Genomic DNA, 25,607 nt, shown 5'->3' with positions numbered 1-25,607 from the left:
TGTTATGCAGAGTTTTTAGATCATACCCAGCAGTTAATGTTGATAAATGGGATCTATAGCTTATGCACACACTCTCTCTTTTTCAAGATAGGGTTTCTTTGTGTAGCCTTGGCTGTCCTGGAACTTGCCCAGTAGAGTAGGCTGGCTTTGAACTCACTGAGATCCACCTGCCTCCTGAGTGCTATGATCGAAGGCATGTGCCACCACTGCCAGGCTTCCTAAGTAAATTTTTATTGTTGTGAAACAGACATTTACATGGCTTGAAAAAACTTTTGAGATTTATTTATTTTTATTGTATGTGTATGGGTTTTTGTCCACATATATGTCCGTGTACCATGAATGTGCTTGGTGTCCACAGAGGACAGAAGAGGGCTCTGGATCTCTTAGAACTGGAGTTACAGATTGCTTGAGCTGATGTGTAGGTGCTGGGGATTAAATCTGGGCCTTGGGGAGAGTAGTCACTCCTCTTAACTACTGAGGCATCCCTTGGAAAAAAATCTTACCACATATCTCACAGCTAACTTTTATCTGATTTTTCTAGTAATTTTAATAATACTATGATACACTAAAATGATGTTATATTTTCCAATGTAGTCTATTTTTTAAGGGTCCCTGTCTCTCCCAACAAAAGCATATTTTCCTTCTACCCCACTTTCTCTAGGATCCCTCTCTATAGCCCAGGCTGACCTAGAGCTGAAGTGATTTCTTATTTAAGGTGTGTGTGTGTGTGTGTGTGTGTGTGTGTGTCTGTGTGTGTATTTGAGGCAGGGTCTCTCTACATAATCCTGGAACCCCGTAGCCCAGGTTGGCCTCAAACTCACAGAGATCTGCCTGCTTCTGCCTCCTGAGTGCTGAGATTAAAGGTGTGTGCCACCACGGCCAGGCCCTATTTTAAGGCTTTAAATTAAACTTGTTCTTATTTTGAGCTTGAGTCCCATTTTGTTGCTCAGGCTGCTCTGGAGCTTCTGGCTTTCCAGAGATTATCCTGCCTCAGCTTCCCGACCGGCTGCCATTCCAGATCAGTTGCCGTTATAGACCAGCTCCGTTATAGACCGGCTGCCGTTACAGATGTATGCCAATGCTCCTGGCTTGCCTATTTTGAATTTTATTTCACCTCAACTTGTTTGGAAAGCAATGCTCTTTGTCTGCTCTGGGGTCCACGGCTTTGATTTGTCGTTCTATAGGGTTTGAGTAGAGCAGACTGTTGGAGAGCAGCTTCGACGAGGATACCACTCACCAGGGTATGGGAGTGGGATTAGAAAAATGAATACTGAAAATCGCCCACGTCTAATTTCCATTTGCTTAAATACTCCTACCCGAAATGAGGAGTAAGATAAAAACTGCATTAACATGATACAAGGGATGAACTGACCAGCTGAAGGATTACGAGCTACATTCTGTTGCCAGAACAAGACAAGTAATGCTCACAACCCTAGATCAAAACATTCTGTAGACAAACCATTCCCTGGGTGGAATCCATAGATATCTCCCTAAGGGAGTAAGAACCTAGTTGAATCCTTAGACTTTTGTTTGAAGTAGAAACAAATCTACATAATAACTGAAATACTAGGTCTGGCTATTAGCCACACCTGTTGTCTGAACTGTTGACAATAACCTTGAGAGAGCAGATGTAAGTTCCAACTCTCTGACCTTTAGTCAAAGCAGACTGGACCCATACCTGTGGGTCCTGTCAGCAGACCGCTTTAAGCCCTGGCAGGTTCCAGGGGCATGGATGCCTTCACCTGCAGTGCCACTGTCAAACTGGAAAAGGAGACAAAACGGAAGAACGCTTTGTTCCATCCCTTGGTTTTGGAAACAGTGAGAGAAAGCTTTTTTAGGACCGTCTTTAAAGATTAAACCCATTGTGTGCTTAGTAAGGAAAAAAATGAGATGTTTACAATTTAATTGAAGACTAAACTTTAGCATTTGCTAACAAGCTGGTTTGCACAGTAAAAACACAATATCAAGTGAATGAATAACCAGAACTTGAGGGCTACACAGCCGTGCTGGTGACCAGCATCCCAGGGCTACACAGCCGTGCTGGTGACCAGCATCTCAGGGCTACACTGCCGTGCTGGTGACCAGCATCCGAGGGCTACACTGCCGTGCTGGTGACCAGCATCCCAGGGCTACACTGCCGTGCTGGTGACCAGCATCCCAGGGCTACACTGCCGTGCTGGTGACCAGCATCCCAGGCTTGAGGGCCACACTGCCGTGCTGGTGACCAGCATCCCAGGCTTGAGGGTTACACAGCCGTGCTGGTGACCAGCATCCCAGGGCTACACAGCCGTGCTGGTGACCAGCATCCCAGGGCTACACAGCCGTGCTGGTGACCAGCATCCCAGGGCTACACTGCCGTGCTGGTGACCAGCATCCCAGGCTTGAAGGCTACACAGCCGTGCTGGTGGCCAGCATCCCAGGAGCTCAGAGAAAAGAGCAGCCATCACGGATGATGTATGGGCTTTCAGATCACTCCTGCTGAAGACAGTCTTGGATTTGGAAAGACTGGAGAGCTCTCTCAGGCAGCAGAGCTATTTCAGAGCCCCAAATCTCAGGCTGAACACATAGCTCAGTGGTAGAATGCTCGCCTGCCTATGCACTAGACCCAAGGTTCAATCCGCACACCCTCCTCCAGCCAAAGGAAGCAGAAACAGACAAACAAACAAAAAAAACAAACAAAAAACTAAAAAAAAAAAAAACCAACCCTACCAGACATCTTTCATCACTTCAAATCTCACCTTCCCAAAGAGGCTTTTGCTAATCATTGAATCCCAAACCATGTATTCTGTGCTGATTACTTGTCTTTGTTTAGTTTCTGTATCTTTACTTAGAAGACACTTCATGAAACTAAGTCTTTATTGGTCTTGCTTACTATTGTTCTCATTGCCTAGAACTGAGCTATCCCATACTGGATACACACAGCCATTTCCTGAAAGTAGAATTAACTGAAATAAGATGAATTTCCTTGGTATTTCACTCATATTTAATGTAGCAGTCAATACATGTGGCTGGTGGCTACCTCACTGATCAACTTCTAGTTGACTTTTACGGAATGTCTGAGGTGATCAGCTTAAAGAAGGGGTAGTTTTATCTGTGTCATTATCTCACTGGCCTCGATGCTCTGGGCCTGTGGCAACGAAGTACATCAGGGAGGCAGCATGATAAAGGAGATCTGTTTACCTCCCGGTGGCCAGGAAGAAAAAGAAAAGAGGACAAAGCTGGGGTCCCAACAGGCCACTCAAGGTTGTTCTTGTTCCTTATTCAGCATCCTAACTTCCTCCAAGATTCGGCCACCTCTCAAAAGTACCACAGGTTGAGGACCAATCCCTTGGCTTGTAGGCATGCGAGAAACTCAAGATCCAAACTCAAGGGCTGAGGCAGTTGTTCAGTGGCGGAGGACATACTTAGTGTGTGTGTGTGTGTGTGTGTGTGTATACTCTGATTAATATTTAATTCCTTAGTATCATAAAAATGAGGATAGAGATGAAGAAACTGGGCGGTGGTGGTGCACTCCTCTAACCCCAGCACTCAGAGGCAGAGGCAGGCGGGTCTCTGTGAGTTCGAGGCCAGCCTAGTCTACAGCGTGAGTTCCAGGACAGCCAGGGCTGTAGAGAGAAACCCTGCCTCAAAGAAACAAACAAACAAATGAAAATCTTCAGGTTAAAAAAAATTTAACCACCATCAAAGTATTTGGTTTCTAGAAGTCCTTGAGAACTCAGAACAATGATGAATAATCTTGTATCCATGAAGCCAGCTCACTTTTCTTTCCAAGTCTTCTCTCTCTTTCTCACCTTCGTCATAGAGCTGCAAAGCTCAACTGCATCACACACACACACACACACACACACACTTCAGGGAGTTCCTTAGGAGCACTGGTCCATCATATGTTGTGCATATGACAACTCTCACTAAGACTTAGGCCATATAAGGGAGGTGGGGGCCAGAGAAGGAGAAAGATTGTCAGGCTGAACTTGTTCTCCCTCCCTCCCTCCCTCCCTCCCTCCCTCCCTCCCTCCCTCCCTCCCTCCCTCCCTCTCTCCCTCCCTCTCCCTCTTCCTCCTCCTCTCTCTCTCTCTCATTTTTTTTTTTTTGGTTTTTTGACACCTACCTCTACCTCCTTAATGCTGGGATTTAAGGACTGTATTATCATCACCCGACTGGCCTGGCTGAATCTCTCTCCACTTTTTTAACTCAAGAGGCCTCACCAAACCTCCTTGACATTGCCTTTGGGCAACACAAATCATTCAAAGACATTGGTATCTAGGCTATGCCCCCGGTAGCTCATCAGGCGGTCCAATGATGGGCTTTAGTAACAGCTCACGTCACCAGGATGATGCTGAGCTGCCTCCAAACACTCTGCCGGCCCGAGGCAGGGAGGTGGCCTGGCTCCTGTTCACCGTCTCCACTGCGTTACAAGGACCTGACTCTGGTCTAACCTTTTCCAGCTGTTTCCTTCAGGACACAGATCTGAGTTGAACACAGCATTTCTTTTTTCCTTTAAGCAGTTTATGACCCAGAAGTTCCCAGTTATCTTCAACTCCCAGGTGTGCTGGCTGTTCTTGGTCGCTAAGGCGACTACATCTGGACTAGATTCTAGCGGCTGGGCACAACTGGGAAGGATTTTTTTTTTCTTAATTACATTGTTTGAAGTGGGAAGACCCACTTTTAATCCAGACCTTTTGAGTTGGGAAAATAGACCTTTAATTCAGATCTTTGGAGATGGGAAGATCCACCTCTAATCTGGGCCATGCCTTCTGCTGGCAGCCATAGAAAGGACATGGGAGAAGGAAGATGGCACGCTCTCTGCCTGCTTGCTTTCTCTTGCTGCAAGTCCATTCCTTTACATGCAGTAGAGCCTACTTCTTCCTGTTTCCAGTATGTACTGAAGACCAGCGGAGACATCCAGCCTCATGGACTGAACTGGGTTCTTGGACTTTCCACTGGGAGACAGGCATTATTGGACTAACTGGACCAAAGTCTGTAAACCACTCTAAATTACATTCTATAAATTCTGTTCCTCTAAGGAGCCCTGGATAATATACCCAGGGCTTGAGGTTTTATCTGCTGGACTAGTTTTGCACCCTTGATTGGAGTGTGGGGTTGTTTGAGTGTATATAGAAAAGATACTTTGACCACTTGTCCATTTGCAAAAACGAATTTCCCTCTAAGGCCTGTGACCACTCCAGCCGTAAACTTTTGACCCATCTATGGGGCCTCAAATCTAATTAAAGAGTAGTGGGTAGCCACGTGGTGACGGCGCACACCTTTAATCCCAGCACTCAGGAGGCAGAGGCAGGACTATATCTATGAGTTCAAGGCCAGCCTGGTCTATAAAGCCAGTTCCAGGAAAGCCTGGGCTACACAGAGAAACCCTGTCGTGGAAAAACAACAGACAATCAAAGAAATAACATTAACCTCTTCAGATGTTCCTCTTTCCATATTCTCCACAAGGGGTGGGAATAAGGCAAGGGTCTACTCTCCTGAATCTGTCAGTGGTTGCGTATTCTTGCTTCAGCTTTGCCCAAACTTCTGACGACGATGTGTTTCCACTTCTGATTGTGGTGTGTGAACACAAAGCTTGTGCCAGGCAGTGTGATTCCCCTCCTTCTCTGTCTTCTGTTCTTAACTAAAGAACCAGGAGCCAGGACACTAGACAAGTTCTTTTCTGCCCCCCCGCCCCCCTTGCTATTACTATGTGAGGCCCAGAGTGGGCTGGAAATTCTGGCTTAGCCTCCCAGGTTTGGGGAGAGCATTTGTGGTACTGCAAGCCCCTCGGGGGCTTGGAGTTTTCTTTTTCTTTCTTTCTTTTCTTTTCTTTTCTTTTCTTTTTTTTAACGCAACGCACGTGGCCACACTGCACTCCTCGGCAAGGAGGAAATAAGGCACGCAGAGGCTCTGTGGCACTTTACAAGGAATTCAAACACGTCCTTCCGTTTCTCAGAGTGACATATCCGGAGTTTTCCTCTGTAGGTGTCCCTAAGTACCCGGGCCTCAGTTCACATCAGGGAAGCCAGGCGGCAGGAATCTCACTGCATCTCCAGTGTGGAGTCGAATGTAAACAGTGAAACAAATGTCCTTAAAGTGCCGAACTGGAACTGTCTTAAATGCTTTTAAAGAAATATCTTCTTGAAAGCGCCTCCAGGGTAAAGCTTTGCGCCAATCTGGTAGTATCCGCTCCTAGGGACACTGTTTGAACGGTTTCCTGTTAAAAAAGAAAAAGTAAAAATTGCTCAGTTTAGAAGTGTCCGGTCTTCCCGGTTTCATCCAAGTTCCCCAATTCTCAATGCTAGATTGAACAACCCTGCGCCTAGTCGCAGGCTCCGCCCTCCTGCGCCTTGGCCCCGCCCCGGAGCTTGGCAGCCAATGGGTACGGTTGCACGAGGCTCGGGCACGCCCACGTTGGAGCCCGGGCCCACCCTGGCACCCAGCCCCATTCCGGTTCACAGCCGGCCTGCTCCGCTTTCTCCCTCTGGTTGTTCAGCTGTGCCACCAGCCGCCAGGCCCGGATCTGCCATGGCGTCCCCCTCAGCGGGCGGGGTGGTGATCGTGGGCAGGTAAAAGTCTCAGTGGCGCTGCAATGGTTGGCGCCCTGGCAGCGTCCGGAACGCGGGGCCTCGCGGGGGCGGCCGTGGGTGCCTCGGGTGGGCATCAGGCTGTATCTCGCTCTTCCACGCGCTTCGCACTTGCGCTCCGGAGCTGGCCTGGCAGGAGACGCAGTGGCGGCTGTGGCTTGGTGGAGTGAGGAGAGCTAATGTGTTCCTCAAGTCGGTGTGGGTCACCTCGAGGTTTCCACCTTTGTCAGTGCAGGCTCAGTGCTGCAGGGCTATTCAGAGGTGCCTGACATCAGGTACTAACCGAATATTAGCTATGATCCTGCAAAGACTGTGTTCTAATGTTTTGAGACGGGAGTCTCAGTGTAGCTCAGGCTGGCCTCAAAATCTCTAAGTAGCTGAGGCTACTTGAACTCCTAATTCTCCTGCCTCTACCTCCCATTACTGGAGTGCCTTCACTCCCAGCTTGAAAACGGTGCCCTTATTTTTATTAAGAACACAGATAAGTGATTTACCCACGATGATAGTAATTGATAGAGCTTGGCCTGGGTTGTTAGGAAGGTTCATATGCACCGTGGGGCTAGGCTGGAAAGCCTCTGGGGGCAGAACCCTTGACGAGACACCTGGCTTTCCTTGCTTTTGTGTATGTGTGTCTCATGGCAGGAGGCCGAGTCACTTTCCAGCCCAAGTTCATCCATACTAATCTCTGTGCTCATGCCTCCCTTTTTTCCTTCATTGCTATTTTTTTTTCAGTAAGGAGGGGGCGTTTATGTGTACTTTTTATTGGCTAGCAGTCTCCAATTCTGTCAATATGTAGCAAACTAGGAACTCATATAGGTTGATAGCTATTTGAGAAGTGGTTTCATGTCCCCATTTATGCTTTTGCCCACCCGTTGCCCTGTCTGCAGACCAGTCTCAAGTTCAGGGGTTTTCCTTTGGAACCGTTGGGAGGAAAGTGTCAGGATGCCTCCAGCCATTTTTTCCTCTCACAGAACTGTGGAATTAACTGCACCTTTGTCCTTCCCGGTGGATGCCTGTGGTTGAACGGTCAGGGAAATATAAAAAGTGCCCTTTGCCCTGTGGTGAATTGTGCTGCCTCACCTTCCGTGATAGGCACCAGGGTCAAGGGCCAGGGTTGTTTGGATCTCATGTTGGGAGTTAAGTCGTCGTGTTCCACCTGCACCTAACAGGTGTATCAGGGGGAGGAGTTACTAGCAATCAGTTATCTGAACTCATGGTCAGGGAACTTAGAAGGAGGGGGCTTGGGACATCTTAAGGACCACAGGATGACCTGGGGTCATTGGATGTTATGCTGACTTCTAATGAGAAAGTTCTGTCTGCCTTTTGCTTATAACACCCTTATGAACACGAAGTGGCCTCCCCTCACCCTTCCCCACCCCTCTTTCCCATCTGTCTTTCCAGGGATCAGTCAATCATCCACCTGTCTGTATAGTATCTATTACTAGCCTTCTACTGTGTATCTTGTCTCTATTAACTTTATTTCTGTCTTCTCTGTCACTCTCCATCTCTGTCTTTCAGGGCCCCGTAGGTGATTCCAGGGAACATCCATTTAACAGCTTGTGCCCAGGATGTAAATCAGTTCCTTAAACCTGGATGGAGAGGTTGGCAAGGCCGCACACCTGCACACCTGTAATCCCAAGGAGGCGGAGACATGAGCATCAAGTTCCAGGCCAACCTGGACAAGAGTCCCAAACAAAAACAGCAGCAAAATAGACCTGGCTGGGGTTCACTGTTTTTTTTTTTTAAAAAAAAGCAGTTATACAAGTTTAAAAGTAATTATTTTTTATTAGTGTGTGTGTGTGTGAGTGTGTGTGTGTGTGTGTGTGTGTGAGAGAGAGAGAGAGAGAGAGAGAGAGAGAGAGAGAGAGAGAGAGAGAGAGAGAGAGAGAGAGAATGAGTAGAGGTCATGCTCTTATGTGGGACCTGGGGATCAAACTCAGATTAGGTTGCTAGGTTTGCATAGCAAGTGCCTTTACACCCTGGCCCCCTCTTTGGCCTGCCCCCCCCTCTTCCTTACCCTCTCTCCCTCCTCCTTTTCATTTTCCTTCAGGGCTGGGGACTGGACTGGGCCCTGCAAATATTGGGTAAGTTCCTTGCTGAGCTATTCCCGAAGTCATTTTTACCCCATCTGGTGCTGGACCTTAGTAAGTAATATAGTATGAATGCTATGTAAACGGTTGCTTATTGTTTAGGGAGTAATGACCAGGAGAAGTCAGCATGTTCCAAAGGATGCAGGGTCTCCCAGTGTCTGACCTGTGGGCATGGAAAGACCTCTGTCCAACCTTGCTGCCTATCCTGGTAGCCACTGTGACAATGTGGACACTGAGTTCTTGAACTGTGTTCAGTTCTGCTCATTGACTGAACTTTAACATTTACTTGACTGTAGTTTAAATTTTAATAGTTGCACATGGCTAAAGTCTACCATATTGATCAAACTGATCACTGCACATCTAGAGCCCTAAGAGTTTGATTAAAAATTTTGTATATAACATATAACACATATTAAGTATAGAAGATTTTGATATCACAGAACATGGAGTCAAAACTCCCGCAGTTGAGAAACTGTCAAATATATTAGCACACCCACCTATTCCTTCTGTTCCTGAGAGACTGGTAGCTAATATCCAGAGGCAGGCTTTTCTTGACACCGACACCCTAGACTGCGCTCACCTTCATCCACATCCCTATTTATCCAGCTAAACCCAGTGACTGAGTCTCAGTCCAAATCTGAACCCTATCAGGTCAACACAGATCGGGGGGGTGCTATCTTCTCCTTGGTTTCTCAGCCCCCTTCACACCTTCTCATTTGGTTGCCATCTGTCTGTCTACCCACCCACCCACCCATCTACCCATCCATCCATCATCTATATATCTGTTATCTGTCTATCATCTCTTTCTCCCCCCTTCCCCCCATCATTGAACTTGCTCATGTGCATGTGTGCTACAGAGCGTGTGGAGGTCAAAGGACAATTCTCAGCAGTTAGTTTTCTCTTGCCACTTTGTGGGATCTAGGATTGAACTCAGGTGGGCAGTCCTGTATGCAACCGCTTGTACTTGCTTGGGTTACCTGACCCGCACTGCACTTCCCCACTAGAGGTGGAACATCCTCCTGGTTATATAATGAGTTCCAGGCAAGCCAGGGGTATCTGGTGAGACCCTATCTCAAAAACAAAAAGCTGGACTGTCCCAAAGCCCAACCCTTTGACTTCTGTATCAACCTTCACTCCCTTGGCAATCTTATCAGTCTCCTTCTTGCAAGCGCCCATATTGACATCTGAGGCCCGGCTTTGACTAGGAACCCAGTTCATAACCAGTTATGTGCTAGATCCATACCGCTTTAACATTGGCTTCCCGCTTAAAAAAATTGGCTTCCACTGGGTGATGGTGGCGCACGCCTTTAATCCCAGCACTCGGGAGGCAGAGGCAGGCGGATCTCTGTGAGTTCGAGACCAGCCTGGTCTACAGAGCTAGTTCCAGGACAGGCTCCAAAAGCCACAGAGAAACCCTGTCTCGAAAAACAAAAACAAAAACAAAAAAAATTCGCTTCCTCAAACTTCTGATTGACTCTCCTAGCGTCTTCATTAATAGTGATGTCTCACTTTTTTTTGTTCTTGGAATATAATTTGGCATCATCCTTGATCCTCCCCATCATATGGACCACCAGCAATTATGTTTGAAGAAGATATGAATCTAGAACCCAGCCGACCACTCTTCTTCACCCTTTGCTTCCGTCCTGGTCCACTCTATCACCACTTCTTGAAGCAGCCTCTGGACTTCTGTACTCCTTACTCCCATGTTTACCCAAGTGCAGACATTTCTTGTCTGACTTGTGATGGGGCCGTGTGGATAAACACATCTTAAGGTTAGTCTACAAGGAGTGGAAAATGCCTAAATCCAACCACCCATCTCCACATCCCAGTCTAGTGCCAAGGCACACTGGGAAGTGTTAGTTTCCTTAGCGATCGCAGGGCTGACTGGAAGCTACAGTTGCTGCTGCTGCCTAGCATCTTGCGGTGTAGCGTGTGTGTCTGTGTGTGTCTCTCTGTGTGTTGCAGCATCTTGCAGTATAGCGCAGAATAGCTTTAAACTCAAATCTCACTTGGCCCAGCCTCCTGAGTACTGGTATGCACCACCGTTCCCAACTCCGGAGAGCTCCTTTTAAACTTTTAAAACCAGTCACTTCACATCGGTAAGCTGAAGCTTTTCATTGGCTACCCATCACACCCAGATTAAAAACCTAAACCCTACCATGGCCTCTGAGGCACTGTGTATGCCATGAGATCACCCCTCCGACCCCCTGCTCTGCCTTCGTCCTTGGCCGCTCTTTCCTGCCACCTCCACGCTAGCGCTGTCACCCTGTTCTCCTGGACCTGCAAACACACTTCAGCTCTGCCAGGGACTCTTCTTCCTGGCAGCTTCCCTCACCAGCACTTCCCTGGTGAGATAGGCCCCGGTGGTGCTTTCGGATTTCCTCTGCCTCCCAGTCTGCACTCCCTACTCAAAGCCCTTCTTCCTGCTACTTCCTCTTTCCCAGCACTTCCTTTAGCTGGCTGTCTCCTGCCCCCTGTCAGCTCCTTCTGATCAGAGCTGGAGTGGCTCCTGGCATACAACTGGCGCTCTGCATCGCTCCAGCCAGCTGCCATTGCGCTTGGGTTAGCCCCAGGAAGCACCGCTGACCTTTATCTGGAGTTTGTCACTAGCACGTCAGCTTTTTTTGCTGTCAACAACTAACACTTACCAAGCTCTACAATGTGCCAAGATTACAAAGGTTCCCAGAGTGCAGGAGTTCATCCTGTCAAGCGCAAACAAAGTCAAGGTGCTGATGAGCGCTGGCCTCTCCACTTCCCTGCACAGAGCCGAAACTGTATCTGCGGGCTGAGGTGCACTAGAAAGACCTGGTTACCGTCTGCTGAACCTCACGGGCTTTGGGGTTCAGACAGAAGCCAGGTCTTCCTTGGACTTGTCATTTGCGGTAGGCACTCTCAGCCACGCCATGTCTGCCTGCACATAGGAGATGCTCAACAACCGCGTTTGCTTAGAATCAGCCCTAGGGGAGACCAGCTTCACACGTCTGTGTCCATGGGCTCCACATCTGCAGATTTAACCAAACCTGGACTGAAAATAATTGAAAAAAAAAAAACCTGACTTCTTTCTGTGGCTGTCCTCTAAACCAGGGGTTCTCAACTCCTTTGGGGTTGAATGACCCTTTCACAGTGCTTGCCTAAGACCATTGGAAAACACAGATATTTACATTATGATTTATAAGAGTAGCAAAGTTACAGTTCTGAAGTAGCAATGAGATAACTTTATGGTTGGGGGTCACCACAATGTGAGGAACTGTGTTAAAGGGTCACAGTGTTAGGAAGGCTGAGAACCACTGCCGTAAACGGTGTATTATGGCGGTCATGTACAAGAGCACTTTCTTTGTGTAAGTCATTTACGAATGATCAAGGCAGGATCTGTAGATACGGGATAATGGGTATAGGTTCTGTGCAAATGTTACGCCATTTTAGGTAAGGAACATGGCCACCTACTGGGACATGGGAGGAGGGCCCTGGGGCTAATCCCTCACAGATGCAGAGGGCCACTTCATTCACTGTTCCGGTGTCAACACCTCTAGCTTGTGACAGTTTTTTAGACTTTCCTTGTTCGTGGTGACCTAGACAGTTTTGAAGAACAGCAGGCAAGAGGTTGAATTCTGTTCGTTCTTCTAATACTTTGCCTGATTAGACAGACAGTGGGGGAAGGGTTGAGAGGTCAAGGGTCATTCTCATCACGGCACATCCTGGGAGTGAACTGTTGGTTGACTCACCACGATTGATAGTAACCTTGAGCAACCTGGCTAAGGTCCTGTTTGCCTTGCTTCTCTGCGGCTGAGTTGCTCCCGTTTCTTTCTTTTCTATACTTTTGAGAGTGGTTCTGCATAAGTTGCATTTAGGGTGTGGATGGAGGGTGGATTAGTCAGGGTTCAGATCTGATAGAATGAATATATATATTTTATCCATCATTTATGTAATTTATTAGAGCGACTTATAGACTATGGTACAGCTAGTTCAGCAATGGCTGTCTCCCAATGGAACATCCAAGAATCTAGTGGCTGTTCAGTTCATGAGGTCGTCAGTATACGCTGGAATCCCAAAGAAGTAGACTCTACTCCCAGCAAGTGAGAGAGAGGGCAAGCAGGCGAAGAACGAGAGCTTCCTGCTTTCACGTCCTTTATGTGGGCTGCCTGCAGAAGCTGTGACCCACATTAAAGGTGGCTCCTCCCACCTCTAAATTCTGGATTAAAGCGTTCCCAATTCAAAAGATTCAGTTAAGGAAATCCCCTCAGAGGTGCACTCAGCCGCCAGGGTGTTGGGCATTTCAGATGTAGTCAAGTTGACGACCCAGAATAGCCATCACAGTGTGACCTCGTGTCCCCGAGGGTGGTGTGGCTGCATGAACCATTGGGATTCTTTCACAGGGTGCTTTTGTTGATTCCTGGCTATGTAACATCATTGTCTTGGTCCCTGAGCACTCTCCCTAACGGTTCTATGTGTCCTTTCGACTTGCTGGCTCAGGCAGGCACCTACCTTAGCTCTTCCTGGTTTTCTGTGTTGCAGACTGCTCTAGGGTCATCTTTATTTTGTGTGCTCTTTTTTGGATACATAACTTACCATGTAGCCCATGCTGGCCCTTAACTTAAGACTCTCTCATCTTGACCCCCAAATTCTGGGATAGCAGATATATATTGCACCCAGCTATGTTTTTTTTCTTTTTCTTTCTTTCTTTCTTTTTTTTCAAGACAGGGTTTCTCTGTAGCTTTGGAGCCTGTCCTGGAACTAGCTCTTGTAGATCAGGCTGGCCTCGAACTCACAGAGATCCACCTGCCTACCTGCCTCCACCTCCTGAGTGCTGGAATTAAAGGCGTGTACCACCACTGCTTGGCTCAGCTGTGTTTTATAACTTTGTTTTTAGTCCTTTGGAAATGGTGACTTTTTGTCCTTTGACTTTCAGTAAGTCTGGAGGGGTGGATGGGACATAGGGCAAAGACTCGCCCAGGTCATAGCTTATCTGGTAAAGTGCGGCCTAGCATGGGGGAGGCTGTGGGTTTGCTCTTCACACAAAAGCCTGGAGTCCCAGCACTCCAGAGGTGCGGCAGGAAAATCAGGAGTTCAAGGTTTCCTTAGCTCCCTGGCCAGCCTGGGCTGTTTCAGGAGACCTTGTCTTTCGGAAGCAAGGGAAACAACAGTTAGATCTTGGGGGTTTTCTTAGAGAAGCTCACACACATGCTCTTTGGTGTGTCTTTCTTAATGCCTTTTTCTCTCTGTTTAACATTTTAACCCTTTTTAAAAAATTATTTAACTTTTATTTTATGCACATTGGTGTGACGTTATCAGATCTCCTAGAACTGGAGTTATAGACAGTTGTGAGTTTCCATGTGGATGCTGGGAATTGAACCCAGGTCTTCTAGAAGAGCAGCCAGTGCTCTTAACTGCTGAACCATCTCTCTAGTCCTGCCTTTCTTTCCCTTAACCACATTCTTGGAGTCTATATTAAAAATATTTTTGATAAAAATTCTTACTCTTTATAAAAACAAACAAAACCTGAAACAAAGAGTAAGGCCCCTGAGTCGGACCTCTTGGCTTCATCTCCTCGTCATAGGACAAGCGGCCAGGGATTCGTCCCTTGTCACCGTCCTTTCCTCAAGCATTGAAGAGGAACTGGTAGCATCTTCTGTCTAGAGCATTGCAGAGACTAGCAGAGGGGGACCCGAAGAGTGTCTAATGGTGTTGGCCCGCTGTACCATGCTGGATGTAGTGAAAGTGGGCATCATTGGCTGGGGGCAGAGGGCGGGCAGGGAAAGTGCACTTGTCTCTCAGTATTCATGAGTGAGGGCTTCTGTGGTCCCCAGACGGTATCAACATAGATGCTCAAGTAAAGGGGGCAGTGTTGCAGAGGTGACACATTTTCCCTTTCAGTCCTTCTAGGTGTTGTGTGCCACACAATCCAACATAAAGGCTGTGCCAACTTTCAGATATTTGTTAAATGTTATAAGAATGGGATGTTGTATCATTTTTATAGTGCTTTATCTGAGACATGAAAAGTGATTGGATCAATAAATGACTTGAACCTTTTTTTTTTTTATTTAATTTTCTCCCCAGTGGACTCATTGGTCGGAGCTGGGCTCTGCTGTTTGCCAGTGGAGGCTTCAAGGTGAAACTCTATGACATTGAGCAGCAGCAGATAACAAACGCCCTGGAAGTCATCAGGTAGGCCCAGCTCACACATCTGGAGGTAATCAGATGGCCCTGTTTCTCTCCATCTGTCTCACTCATCAGGGCTCTGACTATCTGTCCCATAGAGGCAGCTCTGCAGCTACTCTGAGACAACCAAGGCCAGGTTTAAGGTTCCCTGGAAGAGAGCGTGAACCTAGCAGTGAAGGGGTTCCCTTGGTGAAGAGGGCCTTTACCTTGGTAAGCGAGAGAGGGGTGGAAGAGCCCAACGCAAATATCAGCCTCGGTCCCTATTTACAGCTCCTCAGGGTGACGTTGATGCTGGCAGCACTCGCCTTAAGCTTTTAGAGATGTTTTAGACTCACAGCAAAATTGAGAGGCAGGTATAGCGATTTCTCCTATGCCTCAAACTTCCCAGAATTCATTGTTTCCCAACCTTCAACATTCCTCTCCCACAGGAGATGAAACTGCCTTGATCCATCATTGTCATTAGGGTTCTGTCCTGGTATCGTGAATTCTGTGGGTTGCCCCCTCGTGTGTATCCACTGTTATAGGACCATGCCGACTCATTCTACGACCCGAAAAATGCTCTGTTCTCTGCCTGTTCCTACATCTTCCCCCAGTCCCTGGCAACCACTGATGTTTTCACTGTCTCCATAATTGGTCTTTTTCGAGCTAGTTTGTAGCTCTTTCTCGTTGGAATCTTTCATTTAGCAATGTGCCCTTAAGCTTCCTTCATGTATTAATGACACACCACACTGAACCCCGACCAATAGTCCATTGCCTGGACTATCCATTTCTCTTCTGAAGAGTACCTTGGTTGCTTCCAAGTTTTACAAATTGTGAATAGAGATGCTATAGACGTTCATGTGCAGATTAGAACAGACATGTTTCAGTTCCTTTGCATAAATACTGAAGATCATGACTTCCTGGATTCAATGGCAAAAATACATTCGGTTTTATAAAGAGTCATTGCACTAACTTCCAAAGTGGCTGTACTGTTTTGCACCCTCACCAGCAGTAAATCAGAGTTTCTGGCGCTCTGTATCCCTGACGGCATTAGGGAGCCATAGTATGTGTGTAATGATATCATCTTGTTTTTGACCTGCTGATGGCATATGACTTTTCCATGATTTTCTGCTATCTGTAAATGCTCTTCTGTGCTGAGGATTGAATCCAAGGCTTTGTATGTGTAAGCATGTGCTCTACCATTAAGTAGACCTAATTTCTTAACTTCTTCCCATTAAAAGCATGTTTCCAGCTAACAGGTGAACCTAAAAGTTTTTCATTTGCGGTTACTCCCTGGTGCATGATAATTATTCCAACTCAGAATCCTGCCTATAGATTTTGTAAAGTGACTCTTCAGAAATTCTGGCCTCCCATATTTCTGGGAGTAGAAGTCATCAGGGAATATTTAAATACATTAGTAGAAGTATATTGATTGGACACCCTCACCAGAATCTACAGATGCCCAAGTTGCACGTAGGAATGTGGCATAGCATCCATGTTGAGCCCGCTCACCCCGTGTCCTTTCCACCATCTCTAGGTGGCTTGTTACTCCCAATGCAGTCCCCATGCCGCAGAAGTAGCTGTGCTGCATTGTTAGGGACAATGGCAAGAAAGCAGTCTACGCATGTTCCGTGCAGATGAGAAAGTTTCCTGATTATTATTTCCACCCGCAGTTGGCTGCACCTGAGGACGCCGTTCCCGAAGACGGGAGGAACAGCAGCGCTTTGTCAAAGCCATCTTCTGGTCCCACCTGACTAGTTTACATAAGGGCTTTGCAGACCTTGCTTTGGAAACAGTAGCTGGTCAAAGTGTCATTACCAGAGGTTTTAGCGTCAAAGCCTGGGCTCTGACCGCCCCACAAGCTAGGCTTAGTAATGCATCCTGACACATCAATTACAGACACAAGTTACAGTGGAAAGCAGAGGAAGGAGATTTGGTCAGTGTGGCCATATGGAGAAGAAGAACAAATAAAAAGTCTAGTGACCCCCATACTGTTTTTGGGGATCCTAACATAAGGCTTAGGTTTAAACGAGGGTAAGTGTTATACATAACTGAGCAGTCCTGGTCGAGGTGTGGTCCTGCCCATCACCGAACTTTGTCACCTAGCTTCTGGTCCTGCAGGTGGCCTGATGAGCTAGCGGAATCCCAAGTCAGTTCCTCTTTGAGCTGGCTCCAGGCTTCAGCCTTTTCCTTCCCTCAGCATGAGGTTCCCAGGGAAATTTTAACTTTTGGAGATCTGTTGTCTCAAAGTCTAATTGCTGAGTGGAGAAATAATATCTCCTCCCCCGGTGGGGTGGTTAAAGCCTTGGTGTTGTATCCTTGGATGGGGACAGCTTTTCAGCCGGCAGAGACTTGTCCCTGGCTTTCTGGTGATTGCATTTGTGGTTGGTGGCCCTGGAGCGGAGTGACATTAGCTTCAGAACTGTCCTAGTGTTACTGTTGGCTTCAAAGGGCCAAAACTGCCGGAAGCCAAGACACAGGGAGCGCTGCTGTGAAAATGATGGAGCAAAGGCTTTTGTGGCCCCTGGCATTTACCTGCCAGTTTTGTGGTGAGTGCCCGCTGCTCTAGGGGGAGGGCACCATTAGGTTTGAGCTGTGCATTTGTTTTCAGTGATTTGCATTTATCAGTGTCACCTGAGCTCTGTGCTGGTCACTACAGATGACAGGTCTTGCCTCAGGGCTGGAGAATAGGTTTCAGTAGGACCTATGACTCATCTTGTAGCCCAGTGTAATGGATTAATTAAAATGCTGCAGGATCCCCTGTGGCTGCAGCGGAAGAAACGCTGCCGGTCACCGAGGGGTGGCAGAGGGCAGCTGGTCCTGAGAGCAGCCAGTCCTAGGCAGGGACTGGCACAGGTTGCTGAGCAGTGGCAGTAGGCCATGTGGCCTCAGGCAGTGAACAGCGGTCCGGGAGCAGCCAGTCCCAGTCAGGGACAGCAAGGCTCCCAAGTGGCCCAGTGGTTAGAGCAGTAGCAGGAAACACCCTGGTGAGCTGGCCCAGTGGTTGGAGCAGTAGCAGGAAACACCCTGGTGAGCTGGCCCAGTGGTTGGAGCACTAGCAGGAAACACCCTGGTGAGCTGGCCCAGTGGTTGGAGCACTAGCAGGAAACACCCTGGTGAGCTGGCCCAGTGGTTGGAGCACTAGCAGGAAACACCCTGGTGAGCTGGCCCAGTGGTTGGAGCACTAGCAGGAAACACCCTGGTGAGCTGGCCCAGTGGTTGGAGCACTAGCAGGAAACATCCTGGTGAGCTGGCCCAGTGGTTGGAGCACTTGCTGCTCTTTAAGAACACCTGTGTTGACAGGCCCATCTCATGCAGCGGATAACTGCGTGTCAGTCTAGCTCAGGAGCACACAGCCCCCTTCTGGCCTCTTCAAGTAGCAGCGTTCTCTCTCTCTCTCTCTCTCTCTCTCTCTCTCTCTCTCTCTCTCTCTCCTAGACAGTCTTAGAAATCCCTTGTATGTTAGATTGAGTCTAGGCCAGTGTCCTTGAGCTCCGGGCCCCTCTGTGTTTTCAGAGATGGTATCTGTTTATCCTGGAATTTACAACCTTCCTGCCTCTTCTCACAAAGCACTGAGATCCCAGGTGTGCACTCCCTTTCTTGGTAACTAATCTTAAATAGCAGAACTAGCGCACATTGATTTGGAAAGTGTAAAACAAATGGAGAATAGAAGTTGACATTTTTTTTTTTAATATTAAGACATTAGAAGCTAGGCATAGTGAGTGGCTCACATCTGTAATCCTAGAATTAGAAGAGCTCAGGCAGGAGGATTGTGGTAAATTCCAGGTTAGTATGGCCCACAGAATGAGATCCTGGCTCAAAAAACAAAACAACAAGACATTAAATAAATTATAACTCATGCCATGTGACAAGGAGATCTGAGTATCTGGGGAAAACATGTCATTTAAGACTAATCTTTTCCTAGCAGGGAGGGAGGCACAGTGGGGAACTTGTTACCATCTAAGGGGAGAGGCCTTGCCCGTGCCTCCCTACTTCACCCTTGCTCTGCTCCCAGCTCAGTAGTGCTAGCTCTCAAGGTCTTCAGAGCGAAGGGCGTTCAGAGCACTTTATGAAGAGCAGCTGAAACCCACTCAGCCGAGTGCCAACACCGCCTGTAGATTGGCGTGTGTTTATTTCTTAGAATTTGCAGCTTGTTGAATTTCTCCAAGTTCTCAGGCCCTGGGTCATGATTTGCCTGTGCACCCCCACTGAGGTATGAGCATGCTGTCTTCATCTGTGATCACTGTCTTTGGGTGACATCTCCATTTCTCATCGGCCCTTTTCTACTCTCTGTGGTCACCGGGACTCAATTCCCTCTGCCAGCGTCTCAGCTTTTTATACAGGAGTTAATAAACTGCTGAGGTCATCTCTGAAGCAAGGCCCTGTCCTCTGGCTCCTGACCGCTGACGCTGTTTCTGAACTCATGCCCTGGGGGTGACCCGATCACTTGTTTTTACCCTTGCCAGCCTCCTTTCTGGCCTGGCCTGAACCTCATACTAAGCTGTCTTCCCACCCGGATTCCCACCCGGATTCCTCTGGATTTGTCTGTTTTCCTGCTTGGGGATTTACGTTTAGTTTTCCCACACCTGGTAGGCCAGAGCAGCTGGGATAGTGGGTGAGGTGTGGTGGTCTGTGCCTGGCATCCTAGCACCCAGGAGGTGGAGGCAAGAGGATCAGGAGTCACTGTCACAAAACAAAATAAAACAACAACACAAACCACTCACTAGCATAGTGGGCCACAAAACGGCCATAAATTATTGCCTGCCTGTTGATACCTCCACACATTTTTTTTTCTTGTTTTGCAGTACTAGGGATTGGATTTGGGGGTTCATGCCTGTGAGGCGAGCATCCTTGTTGGTCCCTTTGCAGTGCAGTTTTTGTTTTGTTTTGAGGCAGAGTCTCATTGTGTAGCCCAGGGTGGGCTTGGCCTCCTAAGCCCAGGAATTACATGCACGTGTCAGCCCGGCCGGCCCTGGCATTACAGATGTGAGCATCCTCCCAGCACAAGGTGACTTTCTACTCTGATCTTGGACTTGGGCCAGGACATGTGCACTGGCCAGTGGGGCAATATTAGCAGTGACTCAGCAGAAGCCTGGAAGGCACGGTGCATCAAAATGTCCACAGTTGTCCACTGTGACTTCCTGGCACGACCCAGTGCCAACCGCTAGGCACAGAAGGGATGCAGTCCCACCAAGATGGCCGGCCCAGGGACCGGGACAGGACACGTGGGGACTAGTATGCCTTCCCTGGCTTGGAGGCTTGGGGACTGGTGGCCTCGTGCTGCCAGGAGAACTCTCCCTGCCCCAATCCATGTCATCCATGGGTGTTCTGTAAACAAATGTGTTGTACAGAACATAGCCCCTCGCGTTTGTGTCGGTGTCTGGAGCCCATGTTCACCGTATGCTGGCAGAGCCGAAGGTGCCACGCCAGGTAAGGGAGATGGCTCAGTCAGAGGAGTGTGGCAAGCGCACCCGAGGGTTGGTAGTTCTAGCGTACCGTGTGTGAGGGAGTGGAAAGGAGACGGTGCAGCATAGGCTGTGGAGGTCAGATCCCAAGGAAGCAGAGAAAGCATCATGTGGAAGGAAAAAATTACTATATTTCTATACGTTGGCTACACGTGGAAAACAGAGAGTATAACAAGTGTAAATATAGTATAAAGTATATATATACTTTAAATATATATAACTATATAGTTTATGTGTTTTAAGAAAGAATAAATGTAAGACATCATAGTTGTATTCATGGAGGGATAATATATCTAATGTTTGTGAGGAATACAAAATAAAGTATGAGCAGGTGGCGTGGCGGATGCAGTCTCGTCACAGAAGGACGCACAGGGTGCAGGCCCAGGAGTAACCTGAGCCTGGTGCTTTAAGGTCCACAGTCGGGTTGTGGATTCAGTTGGGTCAATACACCCCAGTTATCTGGGTGTTCACAGGTTCTGCTCTTACTTGGCTGCCATTGTGACAGGTTAGGCGATTGCTTCACTTCCTTTGCTTGTTTTTTTCTGCTCAAACAGAGGTAGCCTGAGTTGACCTGTTTGCAGCAGCTGCGTGTGAAAACTCGGGCAGGAGTCTGAATGTCACGGCTGGCTCTAGACAGCGGGCACCAGGTGATCACTATTCCTGAACCTTCTGAGGCCAGGGCGCTTGGATATGAGCATGCTCACGGCAGGACAGGGCTGTGCAGGCTTAGGCGGTACTGAAGATGTGGGCTCAAGAATGGCATCACTTGGGCCGGGCCTGGTGGTGCTCACCTTTAATCCCAGCATTGTGAGGTAGAGGAGGGTAGATCTCTGAGTTTGAGGTTATCCTGGTATACGTAACAAGCCCAGGACAGTCAGGGCTACATAGAAGGACAGTCTGGGGACAGAGAGATGGAGTACTTGCTGCAGTCATGACAGCCTAGTTTTGGATCCTAACTCATAGACCGAACACCAAGAATGTAGTCTTGACTATGCCTGCTGCCTTAGTGCCATGATAGTCTCGAGACAGAATTGCGGGGACCTGCCAGCCTTGCTGAAAATGTGAACTCTAGATCCTGCCTGGAATAAGGCAGAGTAAGAGAAGGGTACCAGACACCTGACCTTCACATGGAACTCCCCCCATGAATGAGTAAATAAATGTTAAATAAAAAGGATTTTTTTTTACAGTTTTTTTAAACACCTTTACGTTACAGTGATAATAGTTTACATTCTTTTTCCCTTCTGAGATTTTAGGTTTTGAGATAGTCTATTGTATCCCAAGCAGGCCTCAGACTTGCTGTGTACCTGAGAGTGATGATAATGAACTTCTGATCCTCCACCTCTTGCTTTCCAAGCGCTGGGCCTACACCCCAGGGTTGGCACTCAAGTGCTTTTTTTTCTGCATCTTGATGTCCGTCTGACATCTAGTGGTAAATTGGTGTATTGCAGCCATTGCTAGCACATTATCAGGTCAACCATGCAAAAGTGTGTTAGAGTACTGTTACAAACAAGTACTCTTTAATGGAAACAGCTTGACCAAAAAATAAAAAAAAGGAAAAGAAAAAACTCTGTCATGGAATTTTGAGGCCATTAAAATAGAGAAGAAAACAACGAGAAGAGAATGAAGGCCCAAATTGAACGTGGTGGCGTATGCTGTGTTTTCTAGTGCTCAGGAGGTTGAGACAGGAGGATCCTGAGTTCAAAGTCAGCATTAGACAAATAGGGAGGCCTGCATAAAAAATCCAGTTCCCGTGTGGTGACAATCTACTACTAGTGCCCATTTCCACCTGTGCCAGGAGAGAAACCCATACACTGTCCGACCCATGGCCACCTCAGGGTTGTTTTCTGAAATGGATTAGTGTATCTCTTGTTGCTGGGCAAAATGCTTGAAAAATCAACATCAGCAGGGAGAGTTTATTTGCTTTACAGTTTAAGAAAGGATACATAGCCAGGAGGTGGTGACTGCTGCGCAGCTGTAATCCTAGCACCCGGGAGGCAGAGGCAGAGGCAGAGGCAGAGGCAGAGGCAGAGGCAGGAGGGTCTCTGAGTTCGAGGTCAGTCTGGGCTATGAAGCGAGTTCCAGGACAGCTAGAGCTACACAGAGAAACCCTGTCTCACAAAGAAAAGATACAGCATAGCATGATGGGAGGCATGGCGGCAGGGGTATGAGGCATTTGGCCACCTGGGTCCCAGTCAGGAAGCGAGGAGAGATTATACCACCGACCATCTTGCTTTCTCCTTCAGTCTGGGCCTCCAGCCCATGGGATGGCACTGCCCAAAGTTGGGTCTTCTCTCCTCAGTTAAGCTTTTCTGGACACACCTTCGCAGACCTGCCCAGAGGTGTGCGACGGGGTGATTCTAAATCCTGTCAAGCTGGCAGTGTAGATTCATCACCACATGCTTAAAGATAATATGGAAGCTTATTTGTGTATTTTGACACATCTTTCCCCCCCTAATTTCCAGCAACAGAAGGTACTTTCTTTCTACCTAAAACTAAAATCAAAATGATAGTTTTCAGAGAGAAGAAACCGAAACTAAACCAGGTCACAGCCCTGATGCTGTGAGACTCCCTCACTCTCAGAGCTGCCCCTGCTCTCCTCAGGGCTTCCACTCCAGCCTTGTGCTAGCAAGGTACAGCAAGGCTAACTGTATCCAGTTATAGAAAAGCAAGGCCACAGGGTGCCCTGAAGATTACGAGGACCACGCAGATGCCATGTGCCTCCCTGTTGGTGGAAAAGAATGCCTGCTGCTCCTTGCCCTTGCAGCCTTGGCATAGGTCTGGCCATCCATATGTGAGATGTCGAGGAATCCGATCCTTAGCTGTACCGCTTTCAGACAGCATCTAACATGGAGAGCCCACTTCCCAGGCTCCCTCTGGACTGCCCAGGGAAAGCTTGACCCCTGTGTGAGCTCTGTCTGCCACCCTCTTCCTGAGATACCCATGGGTCTTGCAGTGTGTGGCCCCCTCATTTCCACAGACCTGGCTAGATCCCCTGTGGTGTGCCCCTGCTGGCTTTGGGATCAAGGATATCAGAGGCTTGAAGACAAAAATGATTGCAGAAAGGAATGTCACATGTGACCTTACTTACGTGTTGAGTGGTGATTACCTGAGGCTGGAGAAGAGGGAGAGGAAGGGCAGGGGCAGGATGAGCAGTGACGACCAAGTATCCCATGAGCTATACAAGCTATATTTTTCACAGACCTAGGAGAGATTTTGAATGTTTGCAAAATGCGAGATGGCTATGTGCTGTGATTTGGCCGTTAGACAATGTGTACCCGTATTGGAACATCACGTGGGACTCTATAAACGCACACCATTTTGATGTATGTCCTCTTCAAAAGGTGAAACCTGTGATGTAAAATGAACTAAAAGGTATTTGACTTGCTGGTAAAAAAATCTGTGGTATAACTTGGGGGCCCAGGTGGTGCCTGTGCAGCTGCGTGTGGTCATGTATGTGCCCTGCCCGCTCAGTGGTTCATGCCATGTGAGCAGTGCTGGCGGCATAGTTTGTGAGAATGTGGGCTCCGCATTCAAACAGCATGCCCGGTGTGACTGTACAGGTTACACGGCATGGCGCTGGCTCCCTCTCCTAACTCTCCTTTTGTTCTTTGGCAGAATCTCTCTATGTGGTCCAGTCTGGTTTCATACACCCATGTTCCTCCTGCCTCAGCCTTTCCAAGTGGCAAGATCATAGATTCACTACACTGGCTAAGACGATACTTTCATTGGACTCTCCCATGCCAGGGGACTAAGGCAGGAAGCAGAATGAGCTGTTGGTTATAGCCACACCCCACCATGGAGTTAGTTACAGTGTGACAAAATACATGTCCCCAAGTCTGTTATCTCGTCATCTTAAGAGCAGGCGGTGCATGAGGCACGGGCTGTGCGTGCTGTGTGGTTGTCACCAATATTCCTAGAAGCTCTCCACCCTCCAGAGCAGAGACTGCACTCAGGAGCCTCTATTCCTCTCCCCAAACCCTCAGCCCTGGGCACCAGCCCCCTGCGTTCTTTTCCTAGTTGACTGCGCACTATGCCTTTAAGAACAGCCGTACAGCATGTGCCGGAGTTTCTTCCCCTTTAGAGGCCGAGTGGTCCTCCTTTTGGTTAGGACACGCTTTACTTCCCTCTCCTCCTCCTTCAGGACGAATAGTACTCGATCACATGTCTATGCTCCAGTTACTTTCTGTTAACCAGCTTCCACAGCGCTACTGTGAACCGGCTGTGTAGAACCTCCTCAAGGTTGTATTTGGGCCTGAGGAGATAGTGAACTGTATTAGTGTTTGCCGTGTGAAGCGTGTAAAGTGTGGGGACCTCAGGTCAGTTCTCATGTGAAGACCCTGGTGTGGTAGTGTGTACTTGGAATCCCCAGGGCTTTTAGCTGGAGCAGTGAGCCTCGGCCCACTGAGCAGCCCTGTCTCCAAAAGCAGCGCATGGCTCCAGAGGAATGGAATTCATGGCTGACCCCTGGACTCCACACATACTGCATACGTGTACGTGCATGCCTCTCTGTGCACCCACATAAGCACAAATTTGAACCCCCTCCCACCAAAAGACTTAGAAGCAGCGGGATCACGTGCTTCTGTTTTTATGGTTTTGAGGCATCTCCAGGCTGACTCCCTAGTTGAGGCACTGTCTACTTCCTCAGCGTGGAACAAGGGTTTGAGTCTCTCCACATTTTACCACCACGTCTTCTCCCGCTTCCCCCCTTTCTCCCTTCTCTCTCTCTTCTCCTTCTCCTCCTTCCTCTTCCTTCTTATTTTTTGATAGTAGCATCTAAAAGGTGTGAGGCTGTGTCTCATCGTGACTTTGCATTGGGTCTGCCCAGCTCTCCCTATAAGTTTGACTTTAGTTGCTACAGCGACTGTTCTCCGCATCTTTGCAGGAAGGAGCTGAAATCGCTGGAGCAGTCCGGTTCTCTCAAAGGCTCCCTGAGCGCAGAGCAGCAGTCGGCGCTCATCAGTGGCTGCGTTAACCTCGCAGAAGCAGTAGAGGGCGCCATGCACATTCAGGTGAGTCAGAGCCAAGGCTCACAGGTTTGAAGAGGCCCGAGGTTGCCTTCCAGCTTTTCTGGAAGCACCCGCAGGCAAGATTCCACCATGGAAGGTGTGGACATTTTGTACCTTCCAGATCAGAATTTTGTTCAGTGCGTGCTTCAGGCGCTGGGATTGTGGGAGTGTGGGGTGGGGGTGGGCTAGAACAATTCAGGGAATGACAAAGGCAGGTAGGAGCCTTCCCTGAAGCCTTTGGCTTAGAATACACTCAGGTCAGACAGGCCAGGGGACAGCGTCAACATATAGTGGTAGTGGCTGGGGAGCTTTGGTGTGCATATTAACTTCCGAGCTCTA

General features: G+C 48.2%; 1 protein-coding gene across 1 annotated transcript in view; it reads left to right on the top strand.

Moving 5' to 3' along the window:
- Positions 1-6,430: 6,430 nt before the first annotated feature.
- Positions 6,431-25,607, top strand: part of Cryl1 (crystallin lambda 1) — a 97,442-nt gene continuing 78,265 nt past the window's right edge. The window contains exons 1-3 of the mRNA XM_075949741.1: positions 6,431-6,554; positions 14,717-14,824; positions 25,145-25,271. Coding sequence (XP_075805856.1) covers positions 6,514-6,554; positions 14,717-14,824; positions 25,145-25,271 — 276 coding nt within the window. The 5' untranslated portion in view covers positions 6,431-6,513. The remainder of the gene's footprint in view (positions 6,555-14,716; positions 14,825-25,144; positions 25,272-25,607) is intronic.

This window comes from Microtus pennsylvanicus, chromosome 15, assembly GCF_037038515.1.
Source record: "Microtus pennsylvanicus isolate mMicPen1 chromosome 15, mMicPen1.hap1, whole genome shotgun sequence".
Taxonomy (NCBI): domain Eukaryota; kingdom Metazoa; phylum Chordata; class Mammalia; order Rodentia; family Cricetidae; genus Microtus; species Microtus pennsylvanicus.
The sequence above is the reverse complement of the archived record's forward strand: the minus strand, read 5'-3'. Positions and strand labels throughout refer to the sequence as shown.